This window comes from Danio aesculapii, chromosome 2 (assembly GCF_903798145.1).
Source record: "Danio aesculapii chromosome 2, fDanAes4.1, whole genome shotgun sequence".
NCBI lineage: Eukaryota > Metazoa > Chordata > Actinopteri > Cypriniformes > Danionidae > Danio > Danio aesculapii.
In genome coordinates, this window is record NC_079436.1 from 1,366,916 (window position 1) to 1,389,389 (window position 22,474).

A 22,474-nucleotide genomic window follows, 5' to 3' on the forward strand; every position below is an offset into this window, starting at 1 on the left:
TTGGTCACGGACGCATGCTTTGAGAGCCTTCATGACTAAATGAATCAAACGAAGGCAACCCGGGGAGCTGAAATATAATTGGCTAAACTGGCAGTGGGTGGATTAAGGAGACCAAAACAAAGACGGACGTTTCCGGCACGTAACGCACATTCTCAAAGCAGAATATCTGACTTCAGCATTGTTTTTCAGATAAACAAGAATGCTCACCCAACAGTAAGAAGGTTGCTGGTTTGAGCCTCGGCTGGGTCACTTGGCATTTCTCTGTGGAGTTTGCATGTTCTCCCTGTGTTGGCGTGGGTCTCCTCCGGTTTCTCCCACAGTCCAAACACATGCGCTATATGTGAATTGAATAAGCTAAATTGGCCGTAGTGTATGAGTGCATGTGTGAATGAGTGTGCATGGGTGTTTCCCAGTACTGGGTTGCAGCTGGAAGGGCATCTGCTGCATAAAACATGCTGGATAAGTTGGCGGTTCATTCCACTGCGGCGACCCCTGATTAATAAAGGGACTAAGCTGAAAAGAAAATGAATGTGTGAATGAATGAGTGAGCTTAGCATACTGCTGGAAAAGGAAATGGGAAGTGATGTAATAATCATTTCAACTCGATTAACGCCGTTTCATAATCGTCGAAATCGAATAATAATCTGAATTTCGAGTAATTGCACATCCCTACCCCAAATCCAGATTGAAGTCCATTGCCCATATCATGCATAATCTGGTGTAAGTTTGACACAACATATTTATGGTCGTATTTAATTTGCAACATGCGAAAAATCCTGACCAAATTTTGATGCCAATGAACTTAAATCTGGCTTTAGTTTCTGTCTAAAGGCACATGATGGCTACTGAAGCCAAAACCAGTGCCTTCTGTCCGGTTCACACCTCTTTACCTTTCAATGCAGGATCTGATTGCTTCCCGAAAGAGGTCTCAGTGGGAAATTAGCAATATTATTAACTGTGAATATATCTTTCCATATTTACAAAGCACAAGGCCAGGTTATGAGGCTTTTGAGCTCATGTTTAACAGTGTCCCCTATTTTTTTTTTAAATACTGAGCTATTGATGGCAGTAAAGCGGGGACATGTGCCTAGAAACAACACCCTGAAGAGAACAGCGCCTGCTCCGTTATATACACTGACAGCTGAGCGCAGATGACCCCGCGGCCCCTGCTTCACCTCATCTACACAGATGGACATTACCAGGAGAAACTGAGCCATTTTGCAGGGGAAATGGTATTTAAAGCTTCTTAAATCAAGCCTTTTATTTGGCACAAGCTGGAAATTACAGGCAAGACTTGCACATACTGTATTAAAGACCGATGCAGAATGTGTTTGAGCACAACCAATTGAAATGTTGACATATGATGACATAACCTCCTACCTGTGAAAACCCTCAAAGCAGGAATAAGATAAGAAAATGAATAAAGAAGAAGGGAGAAGATCACCACGTAAGATCTTTGTCTAATTTTGGTAATTTCCTGAAATGCAACATTTCACACTAAAACTGATGTTCACACAGTGATGTTCTTTAAAACAAAACCCTCAAACGCAAAACTTTAACCCTTGTGCACTGTTCAAATTGACTATCCTTTTCTTATGTTCGGGATGAAAACATCCACTGGGTTAAACTGCTGTAAAAATGCATCAGATTAATGTTTTTCTTTATAAATTTTGGCATAAATCTGTTAATCCACCTCAGTCCTGATCAAAACTACTAAATGTTTTTAAAAAATTACAGGATTTTAACTCTTTAATTGCCAAATTCACAAATTATGTGTGGATATGATATGTGGATTTGGCGAAAAAAAGCACACACCTTTCCCCCTTTTATCACAGTCTTGAACATGTGAATGATTAGTAACAACACTGGCTTTGATGCATTGTTAGATTTTAATTTTTTCTCCCTAATTTACTGTTTCTGCCCCATCGCTTATGCGATAAAATGTAGTAAATGAAAGTTAATCAAAACCAAAGGAGAACAACAAACAAAGCAGTTGCATTAAAGAGCAATGCACTGAGATGTGTTACTGATCTAGATAAAACAGTCTTACCTAGCATATGATTGGCCACGTGGACCTGAATTTCCCATTTACTGTAGAAGACCATCTGACACTTGATGCACTGGTAGGTCTTCTTCTGAAAACAAGAAAAAAAGCAGCATTAAACAGTAGTGTTGGACAAGTATTTTAATTAACACACAACCCTCCACCACAAAACATGTTACAAACAATAATGATCACTATTAATGTGTTAAAGGAAAATGCACAGTACAGTATTAGAATTGTATTAGGTGAGGAGGTGCTCTTAATGCTCATGCTTAATGTACACAGAGACGATTTTTGCTTATGTTTATCATCACCATTTTTCTGAGACATCGCTTATTATTCATACCAAAGCTATCACAGGCAGAGCGTGCTAATTCACTCTCTGACTCCAGTGCACAAGGTGGCGCTGTGCAGCTTTACGCTTCTGGCACTCACTTGTCTACCTCACACTTTTTCCATGTGTATTTGTCACATAAGCTTTTCTACTTCTGGTTAAACTCCACAAACACATTGTCAAAATTTTCTGGGAAAAAAAAAAGTGAAGTAAAACAGTTAAAAACTAAATAAAATTAATGTAAGTGAAACGAAACTCACAATCGAATCCTATTTGATCTGCAATAGGGTATATACACATGGACTTTTCATTTCAGTCAGCCAGCCCCAGGGCTTCTGGCGAATCGTCATCCCATACAAAATCACTGGGTCTAAGATCTGATTTCTTTAAAAATCAGCGATCTTCACTGCCTGGCTGAGATTTGATATAAAGCAGGTCTCAGACAAAACAAGCAGCACTGCATTCAATTATATTTTTCTGCGCCATGTCTTTAAAATATGGAAATTAATTTTACCTCAGTGTTTTCAAAGGAGTTTTTGTGCTAGCCTGCTGCTACTGATGGCGCCTGCGTTTAAACGGTGTTTCATCTCTTTCTACGCTTTAACAACCAAATGGATGCTTAAGTCTATTTAACTGATTGTATTTTATTCACATTACAACACCGATGCTGTAAAAGGAACCGTATGACATTGAAAACAGTCACTTAAACCTTTCACCGAAAGTTCATCATTGGCTGTAAAACACTAGCTGTGCATATAGTCCATTCTAATGTGTTTTCGATCGACAGTTCTTGAGGGCTACTAAACCCTGTTTCATTCAATAACTCAAGGCACGTGAGCAAAAGCAACAATCTCATTGGTCAACCACTGACCCTAAGGCATTTATTTTTAAATGGCTCTTTCACACCAGGGGCCTCATGTATCAACGCTGCGTGCACACAAAAACATTGCGTACGCCAGATTTCACGCTTACGTTTGGATTTACTAACGATGAAATGAACGTGAGAATGTGCGTTGGTCCACGCCAACTTCATGCATGTCTGGCGTACGTGCATTTCTGGTGTTTGTTTTTTTTCCATTGGCGACTCCTAGAGGTGATTATGTTAAATTGCACACTACAAAGTATCTTCGAGCCGTGCAATGGCAGCTGTATGGGACGGGATCATCCGCATGTCTAGCAGGTATATGAGGTTTCCTTACCATGCAGCTGACCAGACAAACATTAAAGCGCAGCTTGCAGCGATCGCCGGTTTTCCCAATGTAATCGGAGCGATTGACTTCACGCACATTGCTTTAATAGCGACTTGTTCAGGTTCACTGAAGCAGTCCTAAAATGTATATTTAAGTGTAGTTTTAATGTACAACTTCTACAAACATATAATGCATTTGATTTGGATTTAACACCTCTCCAATCCAGTTCAGTTCTATGAATCTTCCATAATACGCAGACTTATTAATGATTCCTACTTGTCTTCCTCGTGATGAAGAGTAGGCAAAATCTAATATGTAGCGGGGGGAAAAGAAAAATGAGTTCATCAGACGCTGGATTCGAACCGGCTTCATGGTCGATCGTGTCAAAATATGTTGCCATGCCCTTTTCGAGCTACGCCACTCATGCTGCTGTTTGCCGCTCTCTTTAGTTATGTTGTCTCGGTCAATCAAACGGTGATGGGCGGGAATCAGTCAACTAGCTCATTCCAGCAACGTGTGCACAGCCTAAATAGACACTACAAAATTTAACACGTTTACATCAGACCATTTAATTAATTTAATTCACTCACAGTGCGATGTTCAGACCCCACTGCGTTAACCGCGTCAGCTAAACTCTCCCACTCTATTTTTTTTGGAGGACAAACTTGCAAATAACACCGTTTCCTCCGGTCTACCTCCAATTCACATTCAGTGATGTTTCTCTTTTTGCTTGCTTTTGCCATTGCTTTTCGTTTGGTTTTGCCAAAGTGGAGTCATTACCATATTTATTAGGGGGAGGAGTCAGGGAGGGGTTTTGCGCTCGTGCACGTGCACTCAGTTTCACGTTAATTCGGATGTACAAAGAGAATATGCGTGAGATTCAGCGTACGCAGTGTTTCATACATCTAAATTTTTGTGCGTACGCAATGTTTTAGTATGAATTCAACGCAAGTCTTCGTACATGAGGCCCCTGATGCTTTGTGTGTTGATGTTCTTACTCACATTGTTGGCCTTTAGTCATGTGGTGTTAAAAATCGATGATAAGGATGCGCAAAATTCAGCACGTTATGCACAGGTCCTATTATCTACCTCTGTATATAATCTACTGAATACATAATCTGTACACAATCCCCTTTTTCTGAAAGTGCAGGTGTACTGCAAGACAAACTTACCTCATCACTTTGTGTGGGACTAACACGGGACATGGGGGAGCCTTCAGGAGTCCTTAACTGAGCACCCTCAGGTGTTTGATCTCTGTGCACCGTCTGCAGGTGAGCTTGAAGCTCCGCCTCTGACTCAAATTTAACATTGCAGCTGGAGCAGCGGGTCTTAGAAACCGAGGGTGATGCTGATGACGACGATGAGGAAGAAGAACCAGTCTTTCTTTTCATAGGACCAGGGCTAAGGTTGTCCCCTTGGGGCCATCCAGATGCAAGACCCATTGACGTTTGAGCCCCTTGATGCAACTGCTTCCCTCCGTTTAGAGATGAGTTCTTGTTACCAACAGCAGTGACACACAGCGTGCACAGGCCGTACGTCAAACCATTAATGTCAAGTTTCACCAAGTCGTGCTTAGAGTGGAACTCTTTGAGACATGCGGCACATTTGGCAACTTTCTGACTGCTCTGGAGTTGTTGTGTGCATGCGGTGGGCTGATTTGCAGATCCAGTCTTCTGCATGTGAAAGGTGCCGTGGATCTTGAGTTCGAGGGTTGAGGTGACAGTCTGCATGCAGACCACGCAACGGAAACCAGTCAAAGAATTGCGCAAATCCGGATGCATCTGACAATGCTCAAGGAAATCTTCCTCGCTCTGCAGAGGTAACTTGCAGATCCGGCAGCTTCCAGTGTCCAGGCTTTTGCTGTGAGTTACTTTGTGTTCTGTTAGTGTAAGCAATGAAGGAAAGCGCTCTCCACAAATAGGACACATGTAGTGTTTGACAGGCCCTAAGTGCGTTTGCATGTGCTCCCGAAGTCCTCCCTCCGAAAAGAACGTTCTGGAGCAGACATTGCATTTGTGGTTTCCCTTGATCATGTCTGCCTTTCTCTTGTGAATTGCACTCTCTCCTGGTCGAATGTTATGGTCACGAAGTTGGTGATTGGTTAGGAGAGACTCCATGGTGTAGGACGCACCACAGATGTCACAGCTATACATGATCTCTGAGGTATCAAAGTCTTCTTCACTGCCATCCCGACTGTTGTGGGATTCACCCACACCAGTTCCTCCATGGCTGTTGGTCAGAAATCCCTGGAAGTCTCTCTCTTCTTTGGCTACTGAATCACCACTACCTGACGTGGATCCATTGGTGCTGCAGTTCTGGGCTTTTCCCTCAAACACACAATGCTTATCCCGAAGGTGGCGTTCTAGCAGATAAACTGCATTGAAGGCTTTGCAGCAGAAGTGACAATTATACTTCTTGCTGTGAGTAGTGATATGACACTGCAGCTCTACTTCTGTGCCGAATGACTCCCCACAAAAGATGCAACGATGTGAGCAGCCCTGATTTTCAAGGTGACTATGTTTGACATGCATTTGAAGGTCAGCCTCATGTCTGAAATCCCAGGTGCAAGAAGTACAGCGGTACACCTTCCTTTCATTACTGTGTTTCACAGCAAGATGGAGTTGAGTTGACACTTTAGAGTCGAACACCTCCTGGCAGAGGGTACAGCGAAAAAACACAAAGGTGTGCATATCCAGAAGGTGCTTCTGCAAGTCATCCACGGATGTGAACTGTTTGTCGCAACTCTCACAGATGTAGTACGTGGACATTATGGTGAAATGAACAGTCACATGTTTCAGCAGAGACTCCTGGTTGGGAAAGTCCTTTTTGCACTGGGGACATGTGAGCTGTGGCACCACACCATCAAGATGAGTCTTTAGGTGTGTCTGGAAAAGGTCTAAGCTGGTGTACTTAGCGCCACACTGGTTGCAAATGAACTCATTTGAACACAAAGACGTGCTGTTGTGTTTGAACAGAGATCCCTGTTCCACGGATAATGGAGATGAGGGGCTGAGGACTCGTAAAGATCTTCTTCCATTGTTGATATAATTCAGAGCGAGGGGGATGTTCTTGTGGTTCTCCTTAATGTGCTTGTTAAGCTTCAGGACAGTGTTAAAAATGGGGGAGTTGGTACAGTATGAGCAGGAATAGATCTCCACAACGGGATCTTTCGGAGTGACTGCAAGCGGAGAGTCAAACTGCAAGCTTCCAGAGTCACAATGAGTCTGCCTGACGTGCTCTTCAAGTGTGGCCTCGGTTAAGAATCCCATAAAGCACTTGGGGCAAAAGAATGCATTGCTTTCTTTGGCTACTGGATTAGGAAAGCCATGCGAGCACCGAATGTGCTCTTGCAGAGCATTGAGATCTCCAAGCAACTCTGGGCAGAAATTGCACTGCAGCAGGCCTTCAGACAAATTAGCAAGTACTCCCGAGGGATCCTCTGCATTGTGGATCTGTTTAAGGTGTTCGTTTAAATTGCAAAGAGACGGAAGTATCTCCAAACAAAACTGGCAGGTATGAGCCTGCTCTGGCTTGTCTGGGTGCTTTGTCTTCAGATGAATCTGCAGGACAGCAAGGCTCGAGAAAACTTGCTTGCTGCAGTAAATGCAGCTGTATTCAATTTTTGGCTGTTTGGTAGATCGCCGATACATGTCATTATGGGCGGCCCTCTTTCTTCTCCCACGTGTTTTGGGCACTATAGAAGCACTCTCCGCCATAGTTGAACTGTCAACAGAAAGATTAGAGTCTGGAGTAGTGCTTGAAACAGAAGTATAACCTATGGGCAACACAGAAGGGCTATTGCTGGACTCAGGGAGTTGGTGAATATCCATATGAGCGTACAGCTTCTCTACTGTGGTAAAGTGCTCAGAGCACACAGTACACACGTGGCTCTTCCTATCCCTCCCATGCACCTGATCAATGTGGCTTAGGAGCATTCCTTCATTGCTAAATGGCTCGTGACAGTAAATGCATTGCAGACCAGGTTCTAGACTCCCTGGTACAGGAGAAGAGCATTCTGGGTGGCTTTCTGCAATGTGTTTCTGCAACTCCTCAGGCATATCAAAGCCTTCTTCACAACGGCTGCATTTGCGTGTCTCTTTTAACCTCCATTCTTGAGGGGATCTTGTATTCGCTGCATCTTTCCCACGTTCATGCACCTGCATGTGTCCATGAAGTGAATTGGTGGACAAGAACCCCCTGCGGCACACCGGGCATTTATGGGGCTTGTTCGCGGAGTGCGTTTTCATATGGATCTTTAGGTGATCGCTGCGTGAGAAAGCTGAATCGCAGTCTCCACAGTGGTACTTTTTGTCGCCGGTGTGGAGCTTTATGTGTCTGTCGCGGCTGCGCTTATGCTTGAACAGGCGACTGCAGTATGTGCAGCTGAAGGGAAGTTTATCTCGGTGACTCTGCTCGTGGCACTTGAGGAAGCTCAGGCGACTGAAGGATTTTGCACAAAACTGGCATGGGTATGGAAGGCCGGCTCCACCTTCATCCTCGCCATATTCATAGTCATCGACGTGGCCTGGAGATGTGTGGTCTTTACTAGATGGAGAGGATGCAGGCCAGGAGCAGGATGGGTCATCTTCTATATCCGTTCCATCTGTCAAAAAACCAACAGGACGAGAGAATATGTTAGCTTTTTACTGCGTATACAACATGTTTGTCTATATTAAAACATACTCTTTAATCTTTTTTAAAGTAAATCTGTTACCTAGGTATGGTGATTATTTTGGCTTGCTAGCTTGCTATTTATTTAATTATTATTTTAAATACATTTTATTCATTCAATCATTCAGTTTCCTACGGCTTACTTCCTTTTTATCAGGGGTCGCCACAGCGGAATGAACCGCCAACTTTTCCAGCATATGTTTTATGTAGCGGATGCCCTTCCAGCCGCAACCCAGTACTAGGACATAACATTTTATTTTATTGTATTTATTAAATCACATGAATGATCACATGCATTGCATATGTTACTATGGGCCTCCAATAATATATGTACTTGTATTGACTTGATAGGGGCGGCACGGTTAGCGCTGTGGCCTCACAGCAAGAGGGTCGCTGATTCAAGTCCTGGCTGGGCCAGTTGGCATTTCTGTATGGAGTTTGCATGTTCTCCCTGTTTTGGTGTGGGTTTCCTCCTGGTGCTCCGGTTTCACCCACAGTCTAAATACATGTACTACACACTGAAAAAAGTGTTGCATGCAAAACTGTTGCAAACAATTTATTTTTGTTGAATTTAAGCAAACAAATTAAATTGAGCAATGTTCAACTTAATTTGTTTGTTTAAATTCAGCCCAAATAAATTGTTTACAACCACTTAACGCAAAAAAAATTGAGTAAATCCAAGGAATCATCTTAGAATAATTTTTTTCAGTGCAGGGGAATTGGGTAAGCTAAATTGTCCATAGTGTATGTGTGGATGTCCTGGTCCTCCAGGTTGGGGGTTGAGCGTTGGGCTAACAACCCACCTCATAAAAATGAAATGTTACGAAACACCAATATGGTACGGCTAAATATCAACTTCAATATAAAACGGCCCTGGAAGTAAGTATGTATTGTCGTCATCCTTATTGTTACCACTATGTTTGTGTGTGAGATTTAGAATATTTTCCAGAGAATTTATTAACTGCAATTTCTTTATCCCAGGAACCAGGAAATCAGAGCACATCACACCTGTCCTCAGGTCTTTACACTGGCTCCCAGTTACATTCAGAATAGATTTTAAAGTATTATTACTGCTCTATAAATCACTAAATGGCCTAGGACCTCCATACATTACAGATATGCTCACTGAATACAAACCTAACAGATCACTCAGATCTTTAGGATCAAATAGATTAGAAATCCCAAGAGTTCAGTCAAAGCAGGGTGAATCGGCTTTCAGCTACTACGCCCCTCGCTGCTGGAATCAGCTTCCAGAAATGATCAGATGTGCTCCAACATTAGGCACGTTCAAATCAAGACTGAAAACACATCTGTTTAGCTGTGCCTTTACTGAATGAGCACTGTGCTACGTCCGACAGATCAAACTATTATGTTTTTCTCTTCTTTTTAATTCTTTTATAACATTTTATCAGCTTTTATTTTATTTTATTTCTATTTTTACCATTTCTATTATGTGTTTTTATTTCTCTTATACTTGTTTCTTTTATTCCTGTTTATGTAAAGCACTTTGAATTGCCACTGTGTATGAAATGTGCTATAGAAATAAACTTGCCTTGCCTTGCCTTGCCTTGCCTATCTCCTTTGTAGTTCTCTCCTCTTTTCCTGCATAAATCCCATGACAATACAGAAGATTTATTTTTAATATTTAATACAAAATTCTCAAATTCTCATAAGCCTAATTGCAAGCTTGTTCTAATTAAGATTACAGTTCTAAATATTGGGAACGATGAAAAATTCTGGTTTTGAGTCTTAGTGCACTTCAACTAATTACCATTGCCATTAATTGTATGCAAATGATCTGTTTACATTACATTACATTTCAATGCAATTACAGTCACAGTCTTGAAATTATATATATATATATATATATATATAAAAGACTTCTGGTGTTGATTTTTCATAGCATTGAACTTGCTTCCAGGTGTCTGCCAAACAAATGACCACTTTAAAATAGTTGCTGTGTTACAAATAAATAATGTCCCAAAATTTTGGATGTTGTGTAATCTCAATATTTTACTTGAGAGTCATGAACATTTCTAGGCAAAGCGAGGTTCAAGTGTACACTGAATTCTGCATTTAGAAGACTACAGTTTACCAAAACAAAAGCTGATAGCTGCTTTATTATCTGTTAATCACACTAGTTTAAGAGCTATCCTTAGTTTCTGTTAATGCCATAACAGAGGGACATACTGTAGTTCACAAAAAATGAAAATTCGGTCATCATTTACTCACCCTTTACTTTTTACAAATCAGTATTTTGGTTGCTGAACACAAAAGAAAATATTTTGAATGTTGGAAACCGTTAACCATTGACATCCATAGTAGGAAAAACAAACACTATGGAAGCCAATGGTTACAGGTTTCTGACATTCTTCAAAATATCTTCTTTTGTGTTCAACAGGTTTGGAACAAGTCAAAGGTTAGTAAATGATGGCAGAATTTTCATTTTTGGGTGAACTTTCCCTTTAAAAGCAACTCGCTGTTCAAACCACAAAACTGGGTAATATTTTCCACATCCTTATTTAAGTCAGAGTGAAGAGCCAAGCAAAGGACTGCCTTTTCCCCTTTCCTGGGAAAAGGAAAAACAAGGGGAAACGGCTAGGATTTATGAGGTGTCTTCAAGCAGCTTACTCACATATTCATGTCTCTTCCATTGTTTTTACGCCAGGATAGCATGCATTTATGAGCACTTAACCCATGACAGACTATCTTCAGGAAACAGATAACAATACAGGTTGACCCGCTGTTCCTCTAAACACACAGCTTTTACGCAGTTCAGTCCAAGATACACATTCTGAGTAATTCTCAGCTTTCTATGGACTGCACGGATGGGAACATTCATAAATAAATGCATACAAAAATGTTAAATAGGGCTGGGGGAAAAGATCGATACAGCTTAGTATTTTGAGTTCTTTTGCATGGCAATACTATGTCGATACATGGACGTCCATACGTCTCCAAAATGTTATGAACCTGTTTGGTTAAATAATAAAGTCGATTTCTTTACAATCCACTAGATGGCGTCACTTTCATCATGCTAAAGATGGTGTATACTGTACAACATTTATGACATGTTTCAAATTAAAGTGTTGGTCAGTTTGCTTGACAATCCCATTTATTTTGACTTCATCAATAAAACTGAAGTGAGAAACTGTTTAGATTTTAAGTTACTTTTGAGTTCAAAAAAGAAATTGCAATATATTTAAAAATCGCAGTAATATTGACACTATTAGGAAATGTTGCATAATGGGGATTCCCACTACTAATGCTTACACAAATGTGATACGTAAAGCACATCTATGCTGTTGTTATCACAGAATAAATCCTGAAACAAGACTGCACCAAACAGACAAAAACACAAAGCTGACCGAAACAGCTGATGGAGTATACACTAACCTGCGCATTATTCAGACACTAGATGGTGGCAAACAGTCAAAAACACAAAGCTGACAGAAACAGCTGATGGAGTATACACTAACCTGCGCATTATTCAGACACTAGATGGCGCCAAACAGTCAAAAACACAAAGCTAACAGAAACAGCTGATGGAGTATACACTAACCTGCGCATTATTCAGACACTAGATGGCGCCAAACAGTCAAAAACACAAAGCTGACAGAAACAGCTGATGGAGTATACACTAACCTGTGCATTATTCAGACACTAGATGGCGCCAAACAGTCAAAAACACAAAGCTGACAGAAACTAAAACAGCTGATGGAGTATACACTAACCTGCGCATTATTCAGACACTAGATGGCGCTAAACAGTCAAAAACACAAAGCTGACAGAAACTAAAACAGCTGATGGAGTATACACTAACCTGCGCATTATTCAGACACTAGATGGCGCCAAACAGTCAGAAACACAAAGCTGACAGAAACAGCTGATGGAGTATACACTAACCTGCGCATTAATCAGACACTAGATGGCACCAAACAATCAAAAACGCAAAGCTGACAGAAAGGAAAATAACTGATGAAGTATACACTAACCTGCGCATTACTTAGTCACAAAAGGAAGCCAAACACAGCGGTGTGACAGACAAGCAAACATATATAAATGTGTATGTAAGTATATGTATGTGAACGTAATCACTGACACTCAAGGTGATTCTCAGTTCCCAAATGAGTCTGTGTTATTCAGCGGTTGCTATTTAAAAATAACACACCTCAGAATGTCACAACTGACCAATCAGAATCAAGTATTCCACAGAGCTGTGTAATAAGTAAGGGATAATCAATGGTTTGCCATGCGCTCAAGGATTTTAATGCATGACGTGGCCGCGAAGGACCACACGATGTGCTAGCGTGATTATCCCTATTCCATGGTCGTTTGTTAAGGTAGACCTATATACAATTCAAACTAGTTTTGTTCATTAAAGCACAATACTTGTACGAATTCTTCACATGAATTCTTCTGAATTCTTATACATAAACTGCCCATTTGACTTTAAAATAACTACATTCTCACTTAAAAAAATTATAAAGCTGCTGTATGTATACGTTTTTGACTCTTTTTAAGCATAAAAACACCATATGTTTGCAGATGTTTCAGAAACATGCTGAGTGAGCATTCTTCTTTGTAAAACAATGCTGAAGTCAGATATTCTGCTTTGAAAATGTGCTTTACATGCCGGAACGGCTATCTTTTTTTTTTTTTTGGTCCCCTAAACCCGCCCAATGCCAGTTTAGCCAATTATATATTTCAGCACCCCGGGTTGCCAGATGGTGGAAAACAATGTATTTGATTAATTCAGTCATGAAGGCTCTCAAAGCATGCGTCTGTGACCTAAATGTGACCTTCGGTGGACAGTAGCAGACTCCGAAAATGAGACGCAGACTTAGAGTTCCACATGAGGTGGTTATTAATTAGCAAATAATATAAATATTACGAATGTAAACATTAGGTAAGCAGGTTACTTAGTAAGCCCATGTACTAACAACACACTACGTTACGAGAACAGACTAAACACAACAGAAATGTAAATACAGCCATTCAGAAGCACAGAATAGTGCACTCACTGCACTCCAGCGAAATGGTAAGGTTTATAATCGAATTAATACATATTAAACCTCTTTAACATTATGAATTGTAGATGCTGAATCACTGATATGTGTTGGCCTGCACTGAGTCACAGTTCTAAAGTTCAAGTTCAAGATCTGAGGTGAACTATCTGCTGCTGCGTTCAGTATATGGCAATAAATGTCACGTAAAATGGCATTCAAACTCACAATGTTAGCATTTAACACTGAATAAAGCTGTTACGCGTGAATGAGTGCTAGAAGGATCCAATGTGCAAGTTATAATACTTTATTGACACAGTCAATATAGCATGGAACAAGTTCAAAACAAAACGGAAAATAAACCAACAAAGATCAGGTATCCCGCTAGAACAGGGATCGGGGAAAAACGGACAGGAACTGAGAAGCTCTGGTGTCAGACGGTACTCCACAGCAGCCCTGAACACCGACAGAGAGCATATCAAAATAACAATGAACTGACATGAGACAAGAGACGGGCTGTCCAAATCTATCCGAAATAACGAGTCGCAGCTGGCAGGCTAATCAGGACAGCCGAACTCCACATAGCACGTGACCTAACACTGACGTAACAGACACACGTGGAACACCAAAACAAAACCATGTGACCAACAGACACTCAGAAGTGCGCACACACCTACAACCGTGACAAAAGCACATGAGGTGTACCTGAGCTGATCAATGTGATTTTGTCCTGTTGTTCACCTGTAAGAAATAGAAGCTGCTTCTGAAATGATCATTTCAGGTGTGGGTTAGGACAAAAACTCTTTATTAAGGAAAATATTCTTTCTATTGCGTGCCGTTGCTTTTAGTTAAAACACAGCTTAAATAAGCCTTTAGGCTTGATAGTCAATCTGGCAACCTGTGCTTGCACTGAACCAGGCGTGCAATACCTAGTTCAACCACTGGGTGTCAAACTTAAATACTGCTGCTTTAAATCTTGTATTTTACCCATTTTTGGTAAAACTAGTATGTTTCTAATTTTGCCGATCTCCTATCCACTATTAACCGCTCACATTGGTTTCCTGTGCAGCATATTTGAGTTGCTATGGTATTTACTAATGTTTGGGAGGAGCACACTTATTTCGAACTGTGATCAAAACTGACTGGAACTACCTGTGCGCTTCAATGGAAATAATGCACACCCTCAGGCCAATCAGAATCAAGAATTTCAACAGAGCATGGAATAAAATCAAATAATCCACTTGTGTTCGGCAAACCTCAGTTGAACCAGATGCAGGACATCAACTTCAGGATGGTCTAGTATTCATAAACAAGTGTGTGAACACCGAGTGATGGGATCAGAGTCAGGGCAAAAGAAAAGCATGTTTCAGTCGCACTCTCTCTCTTTCTCTTGTCTTGTTTTTTCCTGCCTTCACTCAGACGAGAAATGTGCAGGACGCTTGCTGCCTGAGTAAATAAAAGCCCAAGTCTCCTGGGTCCTGCTGTGTGCCTGCCAAAGGGGATGCTGGTCCTGAAAACCTACACCCTACAGCTGAGGGTCTGTCTTTGTTGGCCTGCCAAAACCTTCCTCGTCCAACATCCGGCCACTCTCCAGAGAAAAAAGCTCCATCTTACACATACACGTTGGTGCAGGATTTTTATTTATTCGTTTTTTTTAAAGCATACACGATGGAGCCAGATCAGTCTCAAAAATCATACATTTACAAAATATAATTCATGCATGTGAGGCACAATTGACATTTACAAAATTCTATTTGTACATTCAAAACACAATTCATGAACACAATACACAAATCGTAAGTAAAAGTGAAATACTCATTAATGTTTTCAACGAATTAAATGGATTTGTGTATTTTTGAATCGTGTTTTGAGTTTACGAATTGAGTTTGTGTATTTTTGAATCGTGTTTTGAATTTACGAATTGAGTTCGTGTATTTTTGAATCGTGTTTTGAATTTACGAATTGAGTTCGTGTATTTTTGAATCGTGTTTTGAGTTTACGAATTGAATTTGTGTATTTATGAATCGTGTTTTGAGTTTACGAATTGAATTTGTGTATTTATGAATCGTGTTTTGAGTTTACGAATTGAATTTGTGTATTTTTGAATCGTGTTTTGAATTTACGAATTGAGTTCGTGTATTTTTGAATCATGTTTTGAATTTACGAATTGAATTTGTGTATTTATGAATCGTGTTTTGAGTTTACGAATTGAATTTGTGTATTTATGAATCGTGTTTTGAGTTTACGAATTGAATTTGTGTATTTTTGAATCGTGTTTTGAGTTTACGAATTGAGTTCGTGTATTTTTGAATCGTGTTTTTAATTTACGAATTGAGTTTGTGTATTTTTGAATCGTGTTTTTAATTTACGAATTGAGTTCGTGTATTTTTGAATCGTGTTTTTAATTTACGAATTGAGTTCGTGTATTTATGAATCGTGTTTTGAGTTTACGAATTGAATTTGTGTATTTATGAATCGTGTTTTGAGTTTACGAATTGAATTTGTGTATTTATGAATCGTGTTTTGAGTTTACGAATTGAATTTGTGTATTTTTGAATCGTGTTTTGAATTTACGAATTGAGTTCGTGTATTTTTGAATCGTGTTTTGAATTTACGAATTGAATTTGTGTATTTATGAATCGTGTTTTGAGTTTACGAATTGAATTTGTGTATTTATGAATCGTGTTTTGAATTTACGAATTGGATTTGTGTATTTTTGAATCGCGTTTTGAGTTTACGAATTGGATTTGTGTATTTTTGAATCGTGTTTTGAGTTTACGAATTGAATTTGTGTATTTATGAATCGTGTTTTGAGTTTACGAATTGAATTTGTGTATTTTTGAATCGTGTTTTGAATTTACGAATTGAGTTCGTGTATTTTTGAATCGTGTTTTGAATTTACGAATTGAATTTGTGTATTTATGAATCGTGTTTTGAGTTTACGAATTGAATTTGTGTATTTATGAATCGTGTTTTAAATTTACGAATTGGATTTGTGTATTTTTGAATCGCGTTTTGAGTTTACGAATTGAGTTCGTGTATTTTTGAATCGTGTTTTTAATTTACGAATTGAGTTCGTGTATTTTTGAATCGTGTTTTTAATTTACGAATTGAGTTCGTGTATTTTTGAATCGTGTTTTTAATTTACGAATTGAGTTCGTGTATTTATGAATCGTGTTTTGAGTTTACGAATTGAATTTGTGTATTTATGAATCGTGTTTTGAGTTTACGAATTGAATTTGTGTATTTATGAATCGTGTTTTGAGTTTACGAATTGAATTTGTGTATTTTTGAATCGTGTTTTGAATTTACGAATTGAGTTCGTGTATTTTTGAATCGTGTTTTGAATTTACGAATTGAATTTGTGTATTTATGAATCGTGTTTTGAGTTTACGAATTGAATTTGTGTATTTATGAATCGTGTTTTGAATTTACGAATTGGATTTGTGTATTTTTGAATCGCGTTTTGAGTTTACGAATTGGTTTTGTGTATTTATGAATCGTGTTTTGAATTTACGAATTGAATTTGTGTATTTTTGAATCGTGTTTTGAATTTACGAATTGGATTTGTGTATTTTTGAATCGCGTTTTGAGTTTACGAATTGAATTTGTGTATTTTTGAATCGTGTTTTGAATTTACGAATTGGATTTGTGTATTTTTGAATCGCGTTTTGAATTTACGAATTGGTTTTGTGTATTTATGAATCGTGTTTTGAATTTACGAATTGAATTTGTGTATTTTTGAATCGTGTTTTGAATTTACGAATTGGATTTGTGTATTTTTGAATCGTGTTTTGAGTTTACGAATTGAATTTGTGTATTTATGAATCGCGTTTTGAATTTATGAATTGGATTTGTGTATTTTTGAATCGTGTTTTGAATTTACGAATTGGATTTGTGTATTTTTGAATCGTGTTTTGAGTTTACGAATTGAATTTGTGTATTTTTGAATCGTGTTTTGAATTTACGAATTGAGTTCGTGTATTTTTGAATCGTGTTTTGAATTTACGAATTGAATTTGTGTATTTATGAATCGTGTTTTGAGTTTACGAATTGAATTTGTGTATTTATGAATCGTGTTTTAAATTTACGAATTGGATTTGTGTATTTTTGAATCGCGTTTTGAGTTTACGAATTGAGTTCGTGTATTTTTGAATCGTGTTTTTAATTTACGAATTGAGTTCGTGTATTTTTGAATCGTGTTTTTAATTTACGAATTGAGTTCGTGTATTTTTGAATCGTGTTTTTAATTTACGAATTGAGTTCGTGTATTTATGAATCGTGTTTTGAGTTTACGAATTGAATTTGTGTATTTATGAATCGTGTTTTGAGTTTCCGAATTGAATTTGTGTATTTATGAATCGTGTTTTGAGTTTACGAATTGAATTTGTGTATTTTTGAATCGTGTTTTGAATTTACGAATTGAGTTCGTGTATTTTTGAATCGTGTTTTGAATTTACGAATTGAATTTGTGTATTTATGAATCGTGTTTTGAGTTTACGAATTGAATTTGTGTATTTATGAATTGTGTTTTGAATTTACGAATTGGATTTGTGTATTTTTGAATCGCGTTTTGAGTTTACGAATTGGTTTTGTGTATTTTTGAATCGTGTTTTGAATTTACGAATTGAATTTGTGTATTTTTGAATCGTGTTTTGAATTTACGAATTGGATTTGTGTATTTTTGAATCGCGTTTTGAGTTTACGAATTGAATTTGTGTATTTTTGAATCGTGTTTTGAATTTACGAATTGGATTTGTGTATTTTTGAATCGCGTTTTGAATTTACGAATTGGTTTTGTGTATTTATGAATCGTGTTTTGAATTTACGAATTGAATTTGTGTATTTTTGAATCGTGTTTTGAATTTACGAATTGGATTTGTGTATTTTTGAATCGTGTTTTGAGTTTACGAATTGAATTTGTGTATTTATGAATCGCGTTTTGAATTTATGAATTGGATTTGTGTATTTTTGAATCGTGTTTTGAATTTACGAATTGGATTTGTGTATTTTTGAATCGTGTTTTGAATTTACGAATTGAATTTGTGTATTTTTGAATTGTGTTTTGAATTCACGGATTGGATTAATGCATTTATGAATTGTGTATTTAATTTACGAAAAGGATTTTGTAATTATGAATTGATTTGTGGATGTATAAATTATACTTAGAAAATTTATTATTTTTGAGACTGATTTGAGACTGATCTGGCTCCATACACTGTTGCTGCATCCCAATCCCAATTTGACCCAAACAGTAGTATGTTATGATCTGAACTTTTTATTGATTTTGTTATTTGCAAATAATGCGAATGTACAATTAAAGACATTCATATTCTCTTTAAAACGCCTCAATGCTAACAATGTCTTGAAGCATGCAATACCTTGTATAAACAAAAAAGTAAATAAACATTCATTCATTCATTTTCCTTCAGCTTAGTCTCACAGCATTACACAGCGGATGCCCTTCCAGCTGCAACCCATTCCTGGGAAACACCCATACACACTCATTCACACACACACACACACACACACTCATACACTACGGCCAATTTAGTTCATTAATAACTACCAATAGTTGACCAATAGCGCATGCGTTTGGACTGTGGGGGAAACCGGAGCACTCGGAGAAAACCCACGCCAACACTGGGAGAACGTGCAAACTCCAAACAGAAATGCCAACTAATCCAGCCGGGACTCGAACCAGAGACCTTCTTGCTGTGACGCAACAGTGCTAACCACTAAGCCACCATGTCACCCAGTAATAAATAAACAAACCCACATTAATATCAATACTTTATATAAGTTATATCACAGAGAAGCACCTTTATATCTGGGATGCAGCACCAGCAGCTGTACTAAACTATTAAAATGCAATATTGCACATCCAAGCTCTCATTAATGTGAAGTGCTTCCAGCTGTGCAGAGCAGAACACACGACTTGCTTTGAGAGCTACACATGCTGCGTCCCAATACGCATACTTATACTACGTCCTAAACAAGTGTATACTTTTGAGTGTGTAACAGAAGAGTAAACTTTTGGGACAAACTTCGTCCTCATTAACAGATCGTTATGCTGCTTAGCTACAAGACCTGTCAATCATCTCCACACATCCTCCACATTTCTTTTATGTTTAATTTCCGACCATATTGGAGATTCAGCTGTGTGTTAATCTGCCATTCATGGATCTTTCATGCAGAGAAATCTCTTCAGGTCTTTAGATAACTATGCATTCAGACGTTAATGTACCAACATATCTTGATATGAGTTCACATTGTCGTTGCAGATAAAATATAACACAGAAAATATGATTTAAATATTTTTCAGCTGGCTAGATATTTATTAATAGTCATTCAAACAACTTTACCTTTTCCTGGATTCCCCCACAGTCCAAACACATGTGCTATAGGGGAATTGATGAACTAAATTGGCCATAGTGTACGAGTGTGAATGCAAGAGTGTATGGGTGTTGGGTTGTGGCTGGAAGGGCATCCGCTGTGTAAAACATATGCTGGATAAGTTGGCGGTTCATTCTGCTGTGGCGACCCCTGATTAATAAAGAGACTAAGCCAAAAAGAAAATGAATGAATGAATGAATGAAAATTCAAATATACAAATAAAATAAAATAATGCAAAAAAATTTATTAATAAAACAAAACTTTAATAAAATATTAAAATAAAATAAAGCATATAAATAAATAAAAATAAAATTAATTAATTTTATTAAATTTATCATACAAAAAAATTAATATAAAAACAAAATAAATAAATAAATAAATAAAAATTAAAAAAATGAAAACAAAAAATAAAATAAATTAATAAAATTTATTTAAACATACAAAAAATAAAATATATAAAAATAACATAAATAAATTAAAATTAAAAACTAAAATTAAAATAAATTAATTTAAATTATTTAAACATACAAAAAATAAAATATAAAAATAAAATAAATAATAAAAAATTGAAAAATAAAAATAAAATAAATAAATTATTTAAACATACAAAAATAAAATATAAAAATAACATAAATAAATAAAAATAAAATAAATAAATTATTTAAACATACAAAATAAAATATAAAAATAACATAAATAAATAAAAATAAAATAAATAAATTATTTAAACATACAAAAATAAAACATAAAAATAACATAAATAAATAAAAATTGAAAAATAAAAATAAAATAAATTTATTTATTTAAACACAAAAAATAAAATATAAAAATTAAATAAATTAATAATTAAAAATTAAATCATAAAATAAATAAATTGTATTTATTTAAACATACAAAAAATAAAATATAAAAATAATTAAAAAATAAAAATAAAATAAAATATGCCTCATGCCATCTTTACACATATTTGAGCCACCTCAGAGATTGACCATGCCACAGATTAATTCTTTAAACTGTCTTCAACCTAAAACCTTTACATTTAAAACCCTTACTTGCATTACACAGGAATGCACCATGGTATTTTTCTCCTGATAGATCAGTTCACGGCCTCCTGCTTATATCTACATCCATCATCATTTCCAAGAGTCCTGGACCGAGAGTGTTTAATCTTCAGTTACTGACTCTTCAGCCATGATTGCATCATGCTGACCCAAATTCCCGGACCGCTGAGAACAACATCATCCAGCCCAACAGCACTAGAAGGAGTTTGATCTTATATTAACAAACTACTGAAAACACTTGCTATATTATTTATATAATGTTTATGAGACATAAATTTGATTGCAAGGTTGAAGCGATAACGGCTTTGTAGAGTTTCTGTAAAGGGTTGCAACTAAATATTACTATTATTATTATTATTGTTTTTGTTTTTGTTGTTATTATTATTAGTAGTAGTAGCAGTAGTATTAGTAGTAATCGTAGTAGTAATAGTATTAGCATAAGTAATAGTATTAATAATAGTATTAGCAGTACTAATAGTAGTAGTAGATAGTAGAAGTGGTAACAGTAACAGTAATAGTATTAGTATTATTATTAACAGTAGTAGTAGTAGTAGTAGTAGTAGTATTGGTAGTAATAGTAGAAGTAGTAATTATTATTATCATTATAATTTTTATTATTATTAGTAGTAGTAAGAGTAATAATAATAGTACTAATAGTAGTAATAATAACAGTAGTAGTAGTAGTAGTAATAATAATAGTAGTAGTACTAATAGTGGTTGTAGTAATAATAGTAGTAGTAGTAGTAGTAGTAGTAGTAGTATTAGTAGTAATGATAATAGTATTAAAAGTAATAGCATTGATAATACTATTAGTGGTAGTAATAGTATTAGTATTATTAGTAGTATTGATAGTAATAGTAGTAGTAATAGTAGCAGTGGTAATATTATTATTACTAAAATAATAATTAAAATAAAAATAATAATTATTAGTACTAAAAGTAGTAGTAGTAATAATAATAGTAGTAGTGGATGTAGTAGTAATGGTAATAATAGTAATAGTAGTAGTAGTAATAGTAGTAGTAGTAGTAGTAGTAGTAGTAGTAGTAGTAATAGTAGTAGTAGTAGTAGTAGTAGTAATAGTAGTAGTAGTAGTAGTAGTAGTAGTAGTAGTAATAGTAGTAGTAGTAGTAGTAATAGTAGTAGTAGTAGTAGTAGTAGTAGTAGTAGTAATAGTAGTAGTAGTAGAGTAATAGTATTAGCAGTAGTAATAGTATTGTTTATATTAATAATAACAATGATAGTACAATACTAATACTAATAATAATAATAATAATAATAATAGTTTTATTATTATTAGTAGTAGTAGTAATAGTAGTAGTATTAGTCGTAGTAGTATTTGTAATATTATTAGTAGTAGTAATAGTATTCGTAGTAGTAATAGTAGTAGAGTAATAGTATTAGCAGTAGTAGCAGTACTAATAAGAGTAGCAGTACTAATAGTAGTCATAGTAGTAGTAATATTATTAGTAGTATTAATATTATTATTAGTAGTAGTAGTAGTAGCAAGAATAGTAGTAGTCGCAGCAGCAGTAGTAACAGTAGTAGTAGTAATAGTAATAGTAGCAGTAGTATTAGTAATAGTAGTAATAATAATAGTATTATCAGTAGTAATAGTAGTAGTAGTAATAGTATTAGCAGTAGTAGTTATAGTAATAGTTATAGTAGTAGTAGTATAAGAGTGTTAGTAGTAGCAAAGATAGTATTAGCAGTAGTAGTAATAGTATTAACAGTAGTAGCAGTAATAGTAGTAGTATTAGTAGTAGTATTGGTAT

The 22,474-nt window shown here is 36.5% G+C and overlaps 1 protein-coding gene across 5 annotated transcripts in view; it reads right to left on the minus strand.

Annotated features, from left to right (window-relative positions):
- Nucleotides 1-22,474, minus strand: part of LOC130239377 (zinc finger protein 521) — a 119,189-nt gene that overhangs the window by 49,040 nt on the left and 47,675 nt on the right. For 4 of the 5 annotated variants that reach the window (XR_008838691.1, XM_056470548.1, XM_056470527.1 and 1 more), the window contains 2 exons: nucleotides 4,741-8,171; nucleotides 2,051-2,135 (listed from right to left, as the gene is read on the minus strand). Coding sequence is in view for 4 of the 5 variants with exons in the window: in XM_056470527.1 (XP_056326502.1) it covers nucleotides 2,051-2,135; nucleotides 4,741-8,171 (3,516 nt within the window). In the remaining variant the exon portion in view is untranslated. The remainder of the gene's footprint in view (nucleotides 1-2,050; nucleotides 2,136-4,740; nucleotides 8,172-22,474) is intronic. The other variant, XM_056470540.1, reaches the window with a different exon arrangement.